This window comes from Corvus hawaiiensis, chromosome 6, assembly GCF_020740725.1.
Source record: "Corvus hawaiiensis isolate bCorHaw1 chromosome 6, bCorHaw1.pri.cur, whole genome shotgun sequence".
Classification (NCBI taxonomy): domain Eukaryota; kingdom Metazoa; phylum Chordata; class Aves; order Passeriformes; family Corvidae; genus Corvus; species Corvus hawaiiensis.
Genome location: NC_063218.1, coordinates 40,221,483 through 40,240,070, shown reverse-complemented (window position 1 = coordinate 40,240,070; position 18,588 = coordinate 40,221,483). Strand labels below are relative to the sequence as shown.

General features: G+C 40.7%; 1 protein-coding gene across 3 annotated transcripts in view; it reads right to left on the bottom strand.

Moving 5' to 3' along the window:
* CSTPP1 (centriolar satellite-associated tubulin polyglutamylase complex regulator 1) overlaps positions 1–17,327 on the bottom strand; it is an 81,670-nt gene extending 64,343 nt beyond the window's left edge. For all 3 annotated transcript variants that reach the window (XM_048308321.1, XM_048308322.1, XM_048308323.1), the window contains exons 1-2: positions 17,197–17,327; positions 7,169–7,271 (exon numbers count right to left, since the gene is read on the bottom strand). In XM_048308321.1, coding sequence (XP_048164278.1) covers positions 7,169–7,271; positions 17,197–17,242 — 149 coding nt within the window. In that variant the 5' untranslated portion in view covers positions 17,243–17,327. The remainder of the gene's footprint in view (positions 1–7,168; positions 7,272–17,196) is intronic.
* Positions 17,328–18,588: the final 1,261 nt, after the last annotated feature.

The window sequence follows — 18,588 nt, the reverse complement described above, 5'->3', positions numbered from 1 at the left end:
TAATAGAAAGTCTTACAGGTTTAGACAGATGGAAGCCAAGAACTCTAAAACTGATCTCCTATATACATAAAGTAGCCTAGACCCATGCCAAAGTGCTTCATTAAAACAAGAACTATGTGAGTCAGTAATACAGAGAGAGTTATTGCTATTCATGAAGTTATCATGTATCCAACAGTGGTACTCTTATGGCTTGAGGCATCAAAAGCTTTATTGGAGGAAATAGTATGTTAAAAAGAAAATATTCCTAACAGAAAATTATAAAACTATGCCTTTAATTCTTAAGAATAGTTAAAAAAACCCCCACATATAATATGGGAAAAAACACCAATGTGTACTAAACTTTCTACACTGCTATGTTTTTCCAAAGCTGCTATTGTCATGTGCATTTCTACTGAATTCCAGTTGCCAATTTCACATTACTAAAACAGTTTTCTGCAAAACACTTAGAGAAACTGCAGGAAATCCAATCTTTGCAGCATGTGATCAAGCATGAGGTGAGATTATTGCTTTGTATACACATTGCAGATTGTATGCAAAACCAGTTACATCAGCATTGAATATCTAATTTGCATCACAGCAAACGCTACTACAGAGCTTTCCTCAGTGGAAGATGGGCAATATAAGATTTTCAGAGCTCCCTAATTCTGACTTGGGGGCCCTTTCACTTCTGCAAGGACACAAACAAAACCACAGCAGAGATACATGGTAAGAAATGCAAGAACAGGGCAACCTGTATAAGCTCGTACATTTGAAGTCAAAAAAGTCTGATTTTAACTCTCAGCTGGGATCATATACTTCTCCAAATTTGTACTAGTAATATCAGCAACTATGATGAAAAGCAAAAAAAAATTGGAAGCATAAACAAGAATTATACCAGAGTTTAAAACTAAAGCTAGAGAGAGGATTGTACATTCAACTCTAGCCCAGAGAAAAGGCACAAACACAGTTAACTCAGGTATATATGGTCTTGACGTTTGTAGCATTTGTCACATTCCTGGGCTTTGGCTTTTGGGAAATTTCAAATTTTTCTTTCCAGTTTTATTAGCTATCCACACTGCCTGTATGCAGTTGGCTTTAACCTAAAGGAAGCTCAACTTCATGGCAGATGTGTTGCATTTCAGCCTTCAAGGCTGTAAGAACAAATAAAATATACCCAACCACTTAAGGTCTCCATAAAGTAGTCAGCCAACTCCTGCTGCAACTATTCTGACAAAGACCACAAATAAATATGCAATTTCCATGATGTAAAGCAATAGGAAAGAAGTGGGCAAAGACTGCACTGCTACACCAGTGAATATACACTAGGAGCATCATAACCTGATCCCACGGCACATGGAAGTTGCGATTACCTCTCTCGAAAGAGCAAGAGCACGGTGCAGGTCAAGTCAGTGTATAAAGGCAGAGTTACCACGGATGACTCCCCTGTGCTGACAAGATGCTGACATCAAGTGTTAACATTCATATGCTATGGCAAATCCTGCAGATTCTTCTGTCACCAAAACGGTATGAGAAGCTTCTTAAGTGGAGTATATTACCACATACAGCATCACCGGTAAATGCTTTAAGTTCAATTCTGCTACTGCTTTGCTACAAGTCTTCCAAGACAATCCTGCTTACCAAAAAGATTCTTTACCTTTTTATCTCCCCTGTATTTCTTTGCAAGGGACATATGTGAGAATCCACTCACCTGTAAGATTCTCAAGAACATGGTAAGAAAATATTGCATTTTCTAATATATTGGCAACATGTACAACCTTCAGTGGGAATAAGTGTGTTATTGAAATTAATATATGCATTTTTTCCAGCTGTTTACTCAACAGCAGTTATCCCAATCAGCATATTTGTCAGGTTAGGACTTGTTGCAATGTTTATTACAAAGAAACAACTCTGGGAAAATCAGCATTTCACAGATCCTGGCTGTCATATCAAAATCCCAATGCTGTTTCTGCCATAAAGCAATTCTATTATAAAAACACTGGGTGACAGATCTACAGGTTCCAGACAAAATTAACGTAATTTAAATCATAAATAGAGTTATCCAGAACCCCTAGGTCTTCCATAGCTTTCATACAAAACACATACCCCATGCATAGTGGACAGCAGGTATTGATATGCCATTTCTAAGGTGGGCTGGAGAAACTTGATTACAAGAAAGAGAGTTTGCCCTTCTGACAATGCTCCTCTGTAGAGGTGAGACTGGAAGGCAACAAATGGACTAACAGAAAGGCTTTGTGTCCATTAGCAACACTCTTAGTGGAGAAATATGCAATTACTGTAGGTTCCCCAGAAAGATTTATCAACAAATTCAGTCCTGCAAATCCATGTACTCTGTGGAGAGACACTTTCAAAATGTTTCTTTCACAGCAACTTATTCACATAAGCTGCAAAATCTCCTCAGAGCTTCTGGCACAAATGCTGTGTCTGAGTTCATATATTCACTCTCTTTCCACTGATAACTGACGAGCAAAGGAGAGGCAGACACAGTGCCCTAGAGATCAAGGAATCTCAAGTAAAAGCCTGTCAGGAACCATCAAGCACATTATCCTAGCTGAGATTTTCAGCCCAAAGGGCTGCTGCACAGCTAGGTCATTGACAGCAGCAGCTTGATACCGATCACATGGCTCAGTGCAGTCTTGCATTGAGGGGGATAATTTTATCTTTTTCTCTCCAGAGCAGATGACATGTAGGAATCCTGACAGTATTTGAAGAATACATGAAATGTTGTGGGTTTTTTTGCAATTGCTCAGAAGCTTATATCAGAGAGAATATCAATATTTTAGGTAATATCCTAAAAGTATTAATACCTCACAGATACTACTGATTTGCCCAAAACACAAAGAACTAACACTAAAAAAACCCAAAACCAATGCCCCTCCCCCAAACAGTTGTACTGAGAAATTCTAATGAATGGCTCCATCTCTCAGAAAGGGAATCTGGCACAACTTGCCAAAGCCCTAAGGACCTTCTCACTACTGTTTTTGCTGTTTGTACTGTAATAGTACAAAGCACAGAGTCAACATTCTACAATGCTAGGTGCTGTAAAGTACATGCAGTACAATATCATTTCTGTCTTGAAGAGCTTACACTATCCTTGCAAACAAGACAAAACAAGTTACTCTGAAAAGGGGAAAGATGCAGAGCAGATGACAGCAAGATGATGATGGTGATAAGGCCTACATACACAGATGCAAAGAAAAAAGAAAATTGATGGCTCTAAGCTAGCTCTAAGAATCTCTCCTTTTTATAAGCAGATAATTCAGGTTATTCCCAGTTGCCAATTAAGGTTGTCTTCAGTGAGTGGCTTAGTTCTCATGGGCATCCCATCTGTCTTGTTCCTGGCCCTTCCCCCCTGCCCTCCTCCCCCAAGGGTATTGAGACTTTTTTAAAGAGGAGGACATTGTTTACTCTACAGATTTATTTCTGTAATGTTGTACAGCAATAAAGGACTGAACAAGCCAAAAGTTTGTCTGATACCAAAGCCTGTGTCTACTGCCAGAGAAAGCCAAGGGAGTGGTATCGTATTTGTCCCTAAGGAAAGAGTTGAACAAATTGTTCCATCCAATCCAGACAGCAAGAGAAAATGAGGTACTTTCACTGCTAGAAGTTGATAGTTCTCACCATGATAACATCTTCCTTCCCAAGGATCCCAAACTATATAGCACTGGCAGTCCTGTTACTAGGAACAAAGCAAATTTTTTTACAAGAGTTTTTTACAAAAAGTTCCTTTTTGTAAAACTGGGCTCTACACAGTAGAGCTGGTATTTTGAATTGCTGGGCACACAAGAGATCTAAAAGCAGTATCTGACCCTCAAGCCTTTCAAGCACACACATCACAGATGCCTTCTCAGATAAATACTGTTAAACTGTCACACAAGATCCAGCAGGGGCATTCAAATCAGAGCCAGCAGAAAAACATCCTTTACAGAAAAAGGGGATCTCAGACATCAGTTTGCAGAGTCCAGTGGAAGCAGTGCTACATCTGCAAGCTAAAAGCAAGATGTTTTTCTCAGTCATGCTCCAGCTGGCAGGTGGTCAGGAGACATTTCACCAGAAACAAAAGAAGTGTTTTGTGGCAAGAATATAGACTCCAAAAAAAAGTCCATTCCCATGTCTCCAGTTTACTTGTGTTTGGTTTATCAAACAAACAATTAAAGTTACAGAAAAAACAGTTTCCTAAGCAAGGTAAGTTATGACTGGTTATTATTTTTGAGCTTTCCAAAGAGTCTTGAACAGAGCAGCACATCTACCTGCATGCTGGAAGAGAAAGTTTCAGGCAAAGGATTAGCCAACAAGAAAAGTAAAATGTACTACTAGGAAGTCTTTTGGTCAATTTTTGTTTTTTGCTGCTTCTTTAGGATGAAATGAAAAAAAAAAAAAGACACACAGACTCCCTTTAAGATCCCAGAAAATATAAAGTGGGATGCTATGCACATTCCCTCTGCGTGATCAAATGCATTAGCATGGGGGCCCTGTTTTTCTTCAGTATAGGAAAGATCAAGAAAACAGGATGATAAATAATGTATAGGGGGAACATGTTCCTTTAAGATATGTTGGCACAGACATTAGGCTGGAAGAAGTAAAGCAGCATTAGTGTGTAATTACACAGAGGGTTTTCAAGAGTCTGCATTTCGTGGAGATTCAAGAGCTTTCTCAGGCTTGTATTGAACAAATACCAGTAGCATTTCAGCATATCTATAAAATCAAGATTAGTCCTAAGAGAGGCATAATTTTACTTGTTTAACTAAAAGATGTGGATTAATTGGCAGAGGGGTGATTGATCCCTATTCCTTTAAGGGTCAGGAGTGAGCCAGATGAGGGAAGCCTCAAGGTACTCCCAAGATTGAAAGCAGATGTCCATGTGATTGGAACAAATGAACACTGGAATAAAGTGGAAGAAAAAACTATCCTTGAAGACTAGAACTATTCTGGAAGGAAAACTGTAGAGATTAAGGTCAGCCCTTTGCAATCAGCAATCTCAGTGCTAGATGGTGGATAGCAGTGAAATACAGACCCAACTCCATTTCTTAGAAACAACTGGAAACACTCATTGCCAGCAAAACACTTACTGCTTGATCCATATAGAGCTAAATGATCACATAATTTTCAATTCTGAAATTTCACTCAGGTATGCTAAGTCCCAACAAAATTTTCTTAATTACCCAAAAAAATAGTTGTTGTAACTGCCTCAAAGACTTGAATTGACTCGTGGTAAAGTGGGGCATTGCAATGCATGATGGAAATGACATCAGGTTGCTCTTCAGCAGTGAATCCAGCGGAGAGGTCCATGGAACACCACTGAATTTAAAAAGTATGCCCTCTGAGAAGAGTTTGGACAATATCTAAAACCTGTCCTTGACAGACTAATTTCAATTTCTGAAAAGTTACAGAAGTCATTCTTTTACTCCACAAACACTTTAAAAAAAAAAAGTTACTTGTTTGGGCCCACCTGCTAGCTTTTTAAACCCAGTGCTTGGTCTCTAATTTTAAGTGAGCTTAAATAGAGAAAGGACAATTTTAAAAACTGGACATCCTAATACCAAGTCTCTTCATCTCAAATCACTGCAGCATACTTCAAAACATGCACATTCCAATCCTCCCCCTCAGAAAAACATGGATTAAGGAAAACAGTGGGAGAGTGCCCACAAACCTTCTGGAATCTCACGAGTTATCTTTGAGTTTGAAGATGCTGAGATTAAAGATCAAGTTTATTTGCTTGGGAGAGACAAAGCACAGCCAGAACAAATGTTGATAGTTGAGTGGATAAACAGAAATCTTTTGGGCAGTGAGGGCTCACCACTAAGCCCTGAGAGCCAGAACATATGACATTTTCATAGTATGAAACTTTGCATTCTACACCCATATTGGCTATCATTTATTCTCCATTTCAAATGAAGAATCCCACATTTCAAATCTTCACAGCTCTCAAAATTACTAAGCTTGTTGGTGCTTTGCTACCATTTCATCTGCTAAACTCCAGATATATTATAAAAGAAAAAAATTAATAGAAAAAAAGAGAACTAGTAGTTCTGTATTACAGAATGAATGAACATGCAGCCTTTTCCTGTCTTTCATGAAACCAGAAACTCCACAAAACACTCACTGTGAACAAAAACTGCTGTAAAATGGTTATTATCTCTGAAAATAAATGGGAAAAACAAGACCTCCAGCACCTAAGTCAATCGGAGGGTTTTGCTCTATGGTGACGGTTTGGTTCATTATAATGATCTTGAATCGCTATTTATTCTTTCAAAGTTAGAAGAGGAACAGGAAGTGAAAAGAAAATGGTCAAGGTGTCATGTCAAGACAAAGAAATACTATGGAGAAGCATTTTGAACAGTTTCACTGCATGAATGACCTCTTGCTCACCATTTAATTTTTGAAGTATATATGATCAGAAGTTTCGAAAAGGCACAGAAGTGTCAGTTTGAAATTAGATGCAAACTAAACCTAATCTGCAGAGATGCTTGAATGACAATTTCAGCTGGGTATTTCAAAGCCACCTTGCCTTCAACACTGGTAAAGAAATCCTGTTGCTGGGTGGAGATTATTGTAATCATGCTCTTTATCTTTCTTAAGCTCTTGTTTACCACCTATTTGTTCAGCTGACTAATGTCAGTATTACTTTCCGTGGACAGAAAGCACAAATTTTCCCTCAAGAATTTTTTTGAAAATTAGTAAGAAGAGATTGTGCTCTTGTCCAGTATTTAAGGACTTATACAGGTTTTAAGGCAAGAAGAGGCATCCAGTTAAAGCATTCAACAGGACAACAATCACACAAGCAGACAAACAATTCAAATTCATACTCAGAAAAAGGAAGAATGAGTGCTGCTGAAACCAGAAGCAGTCCCTGAAGCAGTTTGCTTCAGTATCTCTTAAGCAGTTTGATACTAACAGTCCTAAGACAAGCAGAATTTGGTTTTCCATGTTTTAAAAATCTCTGCTCCCCAGAGCGACTGCTTCACACAAATGTTTGTAATACGAGAGGTACTGAAGTGTACAAAACCCATGTACATTTCCAAAACATGCTCAGGCAGCCCTTGGCTAACGCAGTAAAATCCAGCATTCACAACATAACCAGCACATGTCCAGCTCCATTCTCCATGTATCCTGTCTGTTTCCAAAAGCTCCCCTCAGGCTGGCCCTATTGGCAGCATCCTGATGTACTTACTATTCAGTGAAGAACCTGGCAATGCCATACTGACTAATATCTTCTCTGTTCTCCAGCAGCTGGCTCACTGCATCCTCCATGTATGTGAGGACATGTCGCTGAGCTGCAAAGAAAAGACAGTAAGAGACAGAAGTTAGATTATAAGGGGACCACAAAGCCCAGAGCCAGACAAGCCCAGCTGTGTGCCTCACACAAGACATCAAGCATTTGCTTCCTCAGTTAGACAGTAGAGGTTTCTTTCTCCCAGATATGGATAGTAAAATTCATCACCTAAATCCTGCTTTCCTTCCTGGCTACACAGAGTTAGTCATTGACAGTAGAGACTCTTTTTTAGAATCCCCCTGAGATTTTGGTATTGAAGGAAGATAAGGAGTTGTGAGGCAGTTTCACTGGAAAATGCTTACTCAAGAGGAGTTCCTGATCCCTGTTCTGAGTCACAGCCATCTTTCCTACACAGGTGGTCAATGCCTTTTCAAGGGGGTTGTTGCAGAGCTTTAGGTGTTCCTTGCCCTTCCCTCTATACTAAAGCCACGTAGTCCTAAGGTTGTTCTGTTGATGCCTTTTCCTGGTCTTAAAATCAAGACTCAAACACGGTTAGAAGGGAAAAAGGGATTTTACCTCAGTATTTATTTTAAGGATCCTTAGGAGCACATGTCCAAGTGGAATGCACCGAAATGCATACTGCAATGCACACACACTATCAATAGATTGGGTATAACATTATAGGTCTTACTAATTAGCATATCTATCAAAAATTCCCCAATGAGAGGCTTGAGTGAGCCCCTCTCCCCAAGGAACCTTCCCCCCCTGGATGGTTCTATCTTAGTTTACAAAATGTGTTCTGAAGAGGACCTTGGTGTCTGGGGCTTTCTGATCCCTAACTACGAGGCTTTTAAGATGTTTAGTCTCCTAGCTTGACAAATAAGTCTAAGAATGTAGGCTAAAAAACACTAAGAATACAAAAGCTATTAAAAGGTGTATAAAAGGGGTATAAAAGAAAAGGCAAAAAGTCATCATGGCATCACTGTAAAGGTTTCTTCCTGAAGGTGCAAATAAAAGTACATCTGTTTCCAAACAAGCATCAGTGACTGTGGCAGGTGGAGAACAGGTCTCAAAGCCGAGAGAGATTTATATTGCTCAACAGCCAGTCTCCAATAACTACCGAGGCCAAACACGGCAGAATTTCAGAAATGGGGGATCTGCCAGTACCCCACCACAGAATGACGCTCACTTATAAGACCCCTGAGTAAAGACAGTTTGGTGCAACACAAACTGTTCTGCTGCTTCTACAGGGAGCAGGCTGTACCAAACAAGCATTTGCCAGGGAGGAAGCAGCACAGATTTACCACTGAGCCCCTTTGATGTTTTTGGCTAGAAACCAAGGTGGAGCAACAAAGAGCCGAGTCTGAGGTGATATGCCAGCTATCAAGCAGTAGACTTTCCAAATCTACAGTTCAACAATCAGAAGACAAGTTACAACGAACCCAGGAAAATCATTCCTAACCTGGAAAGCACACAAACCTTGTTCCCAAAGCACACACCTCCATCCTAAACACGTATCCTACTGCACCTTTGCAAGTAGTGTCGTGTCCTAAAAAGAGCAGGAGAAAACCCTTAGGGAATATAGGAAAGGCAAGGGCTGTTCTTGCTCCTTGCCAATCTGCTCCAGACTTGGCAGAATCACCCCCTCACCAGCAACTGGCCAACCTCAGACCCACATCAATATTCTTCAAACCATTTTAATTTGTGTTTAATATTCTGGTAAGCATCAAGCCTGTACCACTTGATACACAGCATGGGAGGCCCTTTTATCTTAGTGTGGGGCAGGTGGACTTCAAGAGAGGCCCGGAAATGATTATTCCCAGTGGATACAGTGATTAAAAGTATGCATGAATATTGATTGCTATCAGGGGATTTCTCTGCCTAGAACACTTTTCAGGACAATGGTAAAATTGGTTAAGCATACCCTGGAAAATACCTTGCAGCTGATAGCAAAATGGTGAGCCAAAGGTTTAAAGATACTATCTGGCACTAAAAGATATAGGGCGTAGCTTTATTTAATTATTTTAATGCAAAGGAATAAATTTAATTTATGTGAGTGATTAAAGAAAAATAGCTCTGCGCACCTGTGTCCCCTGAGGGAAGAATGAGTCTGTGCAGCTCAGTCATAGGCTCAAGATAGCAACAACTGGGTAGCTTTACTTCAGCCCATCCTTCCTCCCTCCTCCTGAAGCAGACCATCTTACACTCAGCAATCGTCTCCCCAGGCCCCTCTTGAGGTGTCAGCAGCAGCAGATTAAGCCAGGAAATGGTACTAGCAGACAGGCTTCCACTCACCTCAGCCTGCAATAAACTGCTCAACTGCAAAACCATTCTCAAAACTTTGTGGGGAAGTATACACGCCTTTCATGGAATAGTCCCTATCAATGAACAACATTGCATTATTTTGCCTTTTTTCGAGTTATAAACCTCCCCTAAAAGCCTTTGTGAATAGACAGGCATGATCCCACAGTGGTACACAGCACAATGTGGCTGACTCTATAATAAATACCTTTGAATCTGCTCCTGGAAAATAAATTAACTTTCAACATAGAATTTTAGACATTTGTATGACATTTCAAAATGTACACAAAAATATATGGGTCACTATTGAATACAATTGCTTGTAAAAGGGTATTTCTGTTAAGCTTTTTGTGGCACAGCCTAAGGATCCTGGCAAAGAGCATCTCTCCCTATTTCCCAGAAGAGTGGGTAGAGGTGTGGGGAAGGAAAGAAATCTGTGAGCAGAGAAGCTAAAAGAAAATAGCACTTGAAATCTCCTTGAGTAGTCCCCCTCTCTGTCCCTTTGGCTGCTGTGCTCTTTTCCAGGTAGCGCAGTTCACACTGCCAAAACAAATTCCAGCTCTGGCTTCCTGTTCACTGACTGCCCAGTTCCATGGAACAATGCAAGTAATATGTTTTATAACCCAGCTAACGTTATACTATACAGAAAAGTCATAGAACAAAATCTAATTTGCAGGCAGGTTTTAGCAGGCCAGAGAGGCAAAATAAAGTGCCAGGAGTCTGGTTAGAGCAAAAGAGTAGTTCCTTAATTTATACAAATGGTACTTCCCATAACAAACACTGGAACCATACCGGAACATTAACTGTTTATGCAAGCATAATCAAAAATCTGTGGGGTTCTAGGCAAAATAAATGAGATGATTCATACATTTTAATAGTTTTTGAAAATTCAGGGATAATGATGTACTGGTATACATGTTACTCATATTTTTGAGGCCCACTTTGCAATAGTAAGGCAGCAAGTCCAAATCAGAATGTAAAGCCCAAATATTCATGCCACTGTGCTATTACAGCTTGCTGTCTCTACTATAATTTTCTTCCTGACAGAACTCCAGTATAGTGCAGTTTCCATACAGGAGGTGTTACATCAGGACATCATCCTCAGCATCTGTTTGTTTCAGGCTTATTGTAACAGAAGTTCCCAACTCGTACAGAACTTTCCAATGCAACCCATGTTCTGTAAACTCGACTCTGAAATCCCAGGCAACTATCCCAAATAGGAAGCCAGCGTGCCTGCCACACTCATTTGGTAGGTGCCACACTCTTTGCTGTCAGATTTTAAAACTAACAGTGAGCTTTCACAAAGGAATCTGACAGACTAAGAGGATTTTTCAGGCAGCTCATAACCTGATGTTAAGTAAATACCTTTGCGCACAGTCTCTTCATTCTTATCACTAAACCACTAGCAATGATGCTACACTTGGAGCCCCTGTCCAATCAGTAGCAACATGTACAGCTCCTCCAAAGCTGCCTCCTGTAGCACTTAAGAGAACAGCCTCTGATACTCACATGCTCACACCCCACCAGCACACACATGCCCAGTGTTTAAAATGAATTTTGGAATGAATGCAATTTTGGCTCAGAACCAAATTCAGGGCTGAGCAGTGGCTGTTTAATTCAAGCATGGCCAGACCAAGTCATAAAAATCTTCAGCTTACAAGTACAAGGCATAATGAGGATTACAACCACAGTCAATCCACAATCTCGATGGATTTCTCTACAATGGATTAGACAATCACAACTAATTCCATTTAGTCATAACCACACCAAATAATTTTGCATATGTATTTAAAATAGTAAAAATAGTCTTTTTATAAGCCACCAAGTTACTTGTTTCAATCTTCGGATGAGAACAATCCACTACTTTGTAGGTTTGATTACAAATGTTGTAAGAACAAGCATGGATATTTGAAAAGTCTTGAAAGAAAATTTAATGCAAATAATATCACTGCACGAAACAGAATATATGCACCGAAATTCTTAGAGCCAGAAATTCAGGAGGAAGGAAGGAAATAGATGTCACCTTTAAGTCATGATACTGTGTATATGTAATGGTTTTATTATCCAAATAGAATGGAGAGGATTAAGATCTTGGAAGTGCCACAGTACTGTTTGCATCAATTAGGTAATACTTACTTCAGGACTTATTGGCAACCCAATCACGTTAGCCATACTGGTTTTGCTCAATAGCTTCCTAGTTTTACATCTTAGATACAACTGCCTAATGCTACAGTGACAAGCTTCCTTTTCCAACAAGACTGAGTCTTCCAGAGGCAGAGAAACCTGAAGATTAGTATACCAGCACATCTACTGAGAAGTGAATGCCTGTCATACCTGAAATAGCAAATATGTGATGACCAGAAGATGCAATAAAAATCAAAGCAGATGCTGCAACTTAAAAACAAAGTGTACCACCAAATGACCTGAAGAAAGAGTATGATTGGAATAAATTGGTATCAGATAGTAAAAAATGTATCACATAGTCTGAAGAAGCAGCAGAACAGACCCGCAGCTTACTTATAGAAGTCTTTACTTAAAAAATTATTATCAAATCATCTGGTTATATTATAGCTTAACTATTCAGGAGACATGACTTCTTAAACAAGAGCTGTCTATCAAAGCAATTTGTTCTGTATGCACACAAGAGGGCTTTTTTTCTGTTGTTGTTTTTAAGTTGGGGTCATTCCTGGCATAACTGAATATGCTGAAAAAACAGGAGTGGGAATTCCTGGATAATAAGACCAGTTTTTCTTACTTATTTGCCTCCTCCTCAGCTGAAGTGCTGAAAATACACACTACTTGATGCAATTAACATTATGGTTAATTTCAGTTATCAGAAACTCAAGAGCATAACAAGCTTTAATGTATCTGGAATATTTCTGGCATTTTTTAATCTATGAGAACATATACTCTGAGAGCATAAGGTAATAGCTAAATACTCTTTCAGTATTTGTTCTAAATTGGAGCTTAACTAAGGACACTACCATATTACACACATTGGAAAGATACATTTATAGTAACATAAAATCAATTTCATGCAAACATTACCAAAACAATAATGACACAAAAGAGAAGTCGTAAGGATACAAACTGCAAGAACAAAATCACATCAACTCTGGAAATTTTTCCAGCATTAATGTTTTTTCAGGATGCTCTTTTTAATCTTTTCAGGTATCATTACGGGCTTAATCTCTTCAGATGTTGCTAAGAAATGGCCTGGGAAAGAGAAGTAAGTGAACAAAACAATTAACCTAAATGCTACATCTCTGTACAGTTATAGTTCCTTCCAGCTTTGCACAGCTTCACAGTGTAATTTCCTATTAACGCTCAAAAGCAAAATGTTTTTTTGAAGGACAGAACATATAAGTACAAGTAGACCTTGTCATATCGGAGGTATCACACAATGTGAGACACGTGCTGTTACTCAGGAGTACAAGCCAAGGGGTCACACAGCGTAACTATAGCGTATTTCATATGTTCACAGTTTCAAAACCACTTTCAACAAAAAATTTAAGAAACGTTTCCGTTTATAATTTAATCTTGACCACAGCTAAGAATTTGTTTCAAACAATGAGCATATTAGTGCACACAGACTGACTTAATTGTGCAAGTCCTTCCAGCAGACTGCCTCCTGCAAGGTGTCATACAGCTGTTACAAACCACCCCATCACCAAAGCAAATCGTTGAGTTATCTTTTCTTTTTTTGTTTGGTTGGGGTTTTGGAAGTTTTTGTTTAAATCTAAAATTATGCAGTGTAATAATTAACATTGTAGAAATAATTGTCACTCCAGTTTGTTAAAAGGCATTAAGTAACCTAATGTTTCCCTACCTATTCGTACCCAGAGGGACATAGGCAAGAACTGTATTCTCCAGTTCTGGAACTTGACCTAATTCAGGATCAGATTTCACCTGTGCCTTTCAAGCTAAGGTGGAAGTCCTGTTGTACAACAGCAGCTTGGCAGTGAAACCTCCATCTTTTGGACAAAGCACTAGACTGAGTCTAAGAAGATTCAAATTAGCATTTCTAGAAGCAAACTCTCACATATTATATTCATCTTCTACACTACAGTTCTCCTATCTGTACAACAGAGCACGAAATAAAATTTCAAAAAAGGCCTTCTCTTCTCTTTTTCTAGACCATGAGCTCTTTCAGCCACAGTGCTTCACAGAAGTTCACCAAATATCTATACTAAGAGAAGAATCAGTGTCAGCTGAGATGCCTGGATAACAATGTAGCCTATGCAGTGATTGTGCTGTTAAAGGAAACAATTGTACTTTCCAGATCAATATTTCTTAAGATTGTTCAGAAGAAGAGTAAGCCTCAGGCACCAGCAGTCTCTCTACACAACTGAAGTTCTCTGTTGGGAGCTTCTCAGTTTTGTAAAAGCGTGTATATTCTTTCTCATCATTAAGCCCCAGACCTTTTATGAGAGAAATGAGGAAACATAACCGTGTTTCTGGCACTAAGAGGCCCACGCTTTACTGATAAGGCATTTCCCCAGCAGAGTATTTGCGTTCTAACATGCCTTATATTGGCAAAGAAGGACAAGAAACAACATCCTGGAGTTGGGTAGTAGAAGGCAGGAAAATACAAAGAAAAAGAGAAGTTTGGAAATTTGCAGTACTCTACTGCTTTTTCTCCATAACAGGAAAGGGGAGCAGGGAAGTAATACAATATGAAGCTTCAGAGACAGCTGCATGAGCAGAACAATACATTAAGTGCTCCACTGCCTGCTATAAATAACTGAGCAATCACCAGTTATTAAACCATAATGAGAAAGGCGTGAAAAAGTGTCTCAAATATGCTTCATTTTGCCTACTGTAGTTCCAGTCTCATCCATCAAATGAGAAACACATTATCATCACTATACCCAAACAATAAACGTTGTTTATTCAGTGAAAATACTATTTATAATGTCCTGCTTGTAACAGCATCATCTTTACTGTAGCCTTTCTGCCAACTCTCCAGACCTCATCTCCACTCCTATTCACTAAGTAATGGTCATCTCTTCTCTTCTACTTACTGTCTCATTGTGGCATGAGACATGTTGCCCTGATTTTTATTTTCCAGGAATTTTGGTATACCAAAGCTTTGCAATTATTTTTCATCTTAAGTGAATACTTTATTCTCTCCCTGTTCATTTCTATTTTAACTCACAACTGCTTTTATTTCCCTCTTAGCATTATAACTGGATTTGGAAGAATTATCTCAAATAGAGGGGAAAAAAAAAGGGGGGGGTGAATAACACAGCAAGTAGCACATTATGTTATTTTGGCTGCTCAATTTATGTGTTGGCCTGGTTTTGATAATGAAAAAGAAGAGGGGAAAAAAGAGTTTGGGGCAGTTACCCATTCCAGCTCAGAAAAGGCAGGGTCATCTGATCTGTGAGACTCAGAAAATACCTTATGTGGCAACCTAGAGCAACACAATTTCAGAATGAAATTATAGGAAGTGAAATTTATCACAGCTCCTTACAACCCCAGTTCAGACAACTGTATTTGCAAGACTTTGAGGTGCACAATAGAACAAATCCGAATAATGGTGATTTCAGAATGCCAATGTAGAAAATGGAAAAGCAACTTAGAAAAACCTGTGGGGATGTGTGTTTATTTGGGGTGGGAGGAGGGGGAGTTGGGGGCTGTTTTGTCTCGGTTTGGTTTTTAACCACTTTCCTACTGCTAATACACACTAAATTTCTTAGGATCTATGAGCAGTTTGGTAAGTTACAAAGTCTCACGAAGACAGAAAGATTGGTTTTGGTAAAATTTACAGCTAATAAGAATATGCTTCCCCCCTCTAATAGACAACAGATACTGCAATCTAAAGGGAAGGTCACACTAAGTGATGAACAGAACAGACTCTTATGCAAGTTATTCCTCAACCTAACAGAGTCACACGTGTTTTTTCTGACCCCAGTGTCAGAATAATTTAGAAAGTTGTACAAAATGAAAAGGGAATTCCAAATCAGCATGTGGAACAGAGATAAAAGGAGGCTCACTTAAGTGGCTAGTAAAGCTGCTTGCATCTAACAATCTTGTACATCTAAGAAATCTCGTCTTACCTTCAGATGTGCAACAGAAAACTGGTTTATTCTTACACTTTAAATATTTTTAGTCTGCTTCCTAGATTTTTTTGAGTGACTCAATCCTTACCAACAAGTTTCACACAATTAAAAGTGCCTATTTCATTAAAAACAATTACAAGAACCTAAAACCAAGTTGGATCATTAAGGAAAAGAAATTTTGCAGGTTTCAACCTAGAGCAACCCTAGAAAAGTTATGAACTTTTCTATTAGCATGTAGGTTGAAAATGCTGAGGTGATGTGACAGAATAGCACAAACCCAAAGGGTGTGTCTAGTGTGTCTACGTGGCATTGTGATACTGTTCTCAAACACCCAAAGCTCCACAACTGAAATCAGCAATAAGAACTTCAGCAAAGCGAGTCCCATGAGAATCACCCTGAATAGAGCAGTAAACAAACCTATTTCTGCCTTGAGTTTCCTTGACACAGAATAGCACTGCAGTTACGCAGGTATGCACAAAGCACCCAACAGCACCCTAGCAGCAGCAGCACAATGAGATTCTACCCTAAGATGGCTTAGATCACTCCTTTAAATGGTTAAATGGTTAAACAAAACTCTTTTAGTCTAGTACCCCCTGCAAGACAGGTTTTAATTTACAGCAGTGTTTCTATACTCTTGTTCCATTTTGACCTACAGAAATGGCAAAATCATGATGGAACAAGTAGCACAAACCAATCCATTCCATTTCTGACCTTCCCTTGTACAAGAAAACCACAGAAAATCATGTATATCTTTATAACCGAAGTTATTACCGAACAGGGTCTTGGGCCTAGGAAATAATGGCTGAAGAGTTTTACTTCACAAATACTCTCTTGAACACAATCCAAATGCTTACTACTTGTAATTCATCTCCTCTTGAGCAATTAAATGAAGTCATATTGACTTTATTCCATCCTAATTATTTTTATTTGACACATCAACTCCAAATCACTTTGCTCCTTAGTTTCCTGGAACATCAAGCCTTTACAGCAAGCTTAAAAGGATGTAGTCTTCAAAGAGGTAGCTGCTTCACAGGTTAAAAGATTTTCATTTTATGTAGGAAATATTACCAATGCTACCTTGTTTCAGAACAAAAGCTACCATTCGAACCATCTCCCAACACAAGAGCAGCACCCCTTCCATATGTTGGGAAACGAGCATAAAATAAGGATGCTCACGTAGATCTGTGAGCAAAACAGGTTGGTAATGGGTGAAGTCTATCACAGAAAGGCTGGACGCCGCTTGCTGCTACTCGCATCGCCAAGGGGGACAGTGGAGGAGACGGCAGCTCAGCTCCCGCCGGCTGCTCGCGGAGACCACACCTCTGGGCACCGGAGGGATGCTCCCTGCGCCCGGGAGGGCTCTGCAGCCCTCCCACCTCCGCGTCCTACAGCCCCGCTGTTACCGCCCGGAGCTGCCCGCTGCCCAGCCAAGGCGGACAGGAAGCCACTGCGACCCCCCTGAGCCCGGCCCAGCCTGGGGCCGCTCGCCGCAATCCCCGGGAAGGACGGGCCGGGCCGCAGCCACCCCGGCCCCGCCGAGCCCTCCCCATGCCGGGCCGCAGCACATCAGGGGGAGAGAATCCTCAGGAAGCTTCCCCGCCCCGCCGCGCCGCTCCTCACCCAGGTACTCGGGCCCGGGCAGCGAGAGCCGCTCGGGGCTCAGCATCCTCCTCCTGCCGCTCCTTCCCGGCTTCCGCCCGTTTCCAAGGCGCCCGACGCTCCCGGCGCTGCTCGGCCGCGCGCCCCGGCTGGGAACACGCCCCACGCCGCCACAGTTCCGCGCCCAAAGCCGCCCCCGCCGCCCAGCAGCCCCGCCGCCCGCCCCTCAGGAGCTGGGACAAGGCTGGGAGCGCGGAGGGAGCCTGGGGGAAGGGTCTCTGCCAAGAGCCTGCTGGCAGGGCCGTGAGGAAAGGGCTGTGAGGAGGGCGCGGTGAGCGATGCCCTGGCAGCTGCTCCAGGGCCGAGGGACACCTCAGATGGCCAAGAGCGAGTCGGGCTAAAGAGCCGAAATAGCAAGAGGAAAGGCACTGGTAAAGTCATTCTGATTAGACTTAAGTTGGAAACCAGAAGGTATCTACTGCTAGGGGCTATTTAGGACTTCAGCTGTGGGAGAAAGGCCTTAATTTGAAGATGAATTTTAATAAGTTAAAATCATAGAATATGCTGAGTTGGAAGGGACCCATCAGAATCATCGAGTCCAGCTCCTGGCCCTGTGCAGGACACCCAAGAATCACACCATGTGCCTGAGAGCGTTGTTCAGATGCTTCTTGAACTCCACCAGGCTTGGTATGCGACCACTTCCCTGGGTTAATGAAGTTAATGAATAGCCTGTGTAGCAGCCTTGTCTCAGAGAGCAAGGACTGAAAGTGTGACTAAGAAGATACTTTAAAGCTGTGTCCTTCTATCCATGCCATTCCACAGATGGAATTTTTGCATCCCTTGTGCTTAGGAGAGGGAGGTATGGGGAGCATCAGGAATTGTCCCTTCTGTAGATTCAAGTAGAAATGAGCAGAAAAGTCCTGAGTCACAGGGCTCTTTCTGTTCTTGGCTGGGAACTTGTCTGGGAATGGCCATTGGACCAGGGATGTAGGAGAGGCAGAGCTCTTCATGTGGCTGGAAGCAAGCCTGCTGGGCTCCTCTTTCCCAGAAGCTGATGTGGCTAAAATTCCCAAATTACTTTGCAGTTTCTTTCATCACCATTAGAAAAATGCCAGCCCAGGATGTAATTCTGGGAGTCAACTACAAGTGTTGTCTATGTTTTTAATGACAAATGCAAAAGAACAGAAATTAAATTAACCATTTGTACATGCATATGATCTGCCTTTATTTCACTAGGAGAAAATGCTGAGGCATTGGCAACTCAACTTTAATATATATTTAAAGGACAGCCACATTTAAAAAGGGCAAACAGGATGTTATAACTTAACTATTAATATCCCACATAAGATTGCCTGGACCACTCCTCTGTCTTTTGTTCTGTCTTTAAAAGCATATGGCTTAGATATAAATATT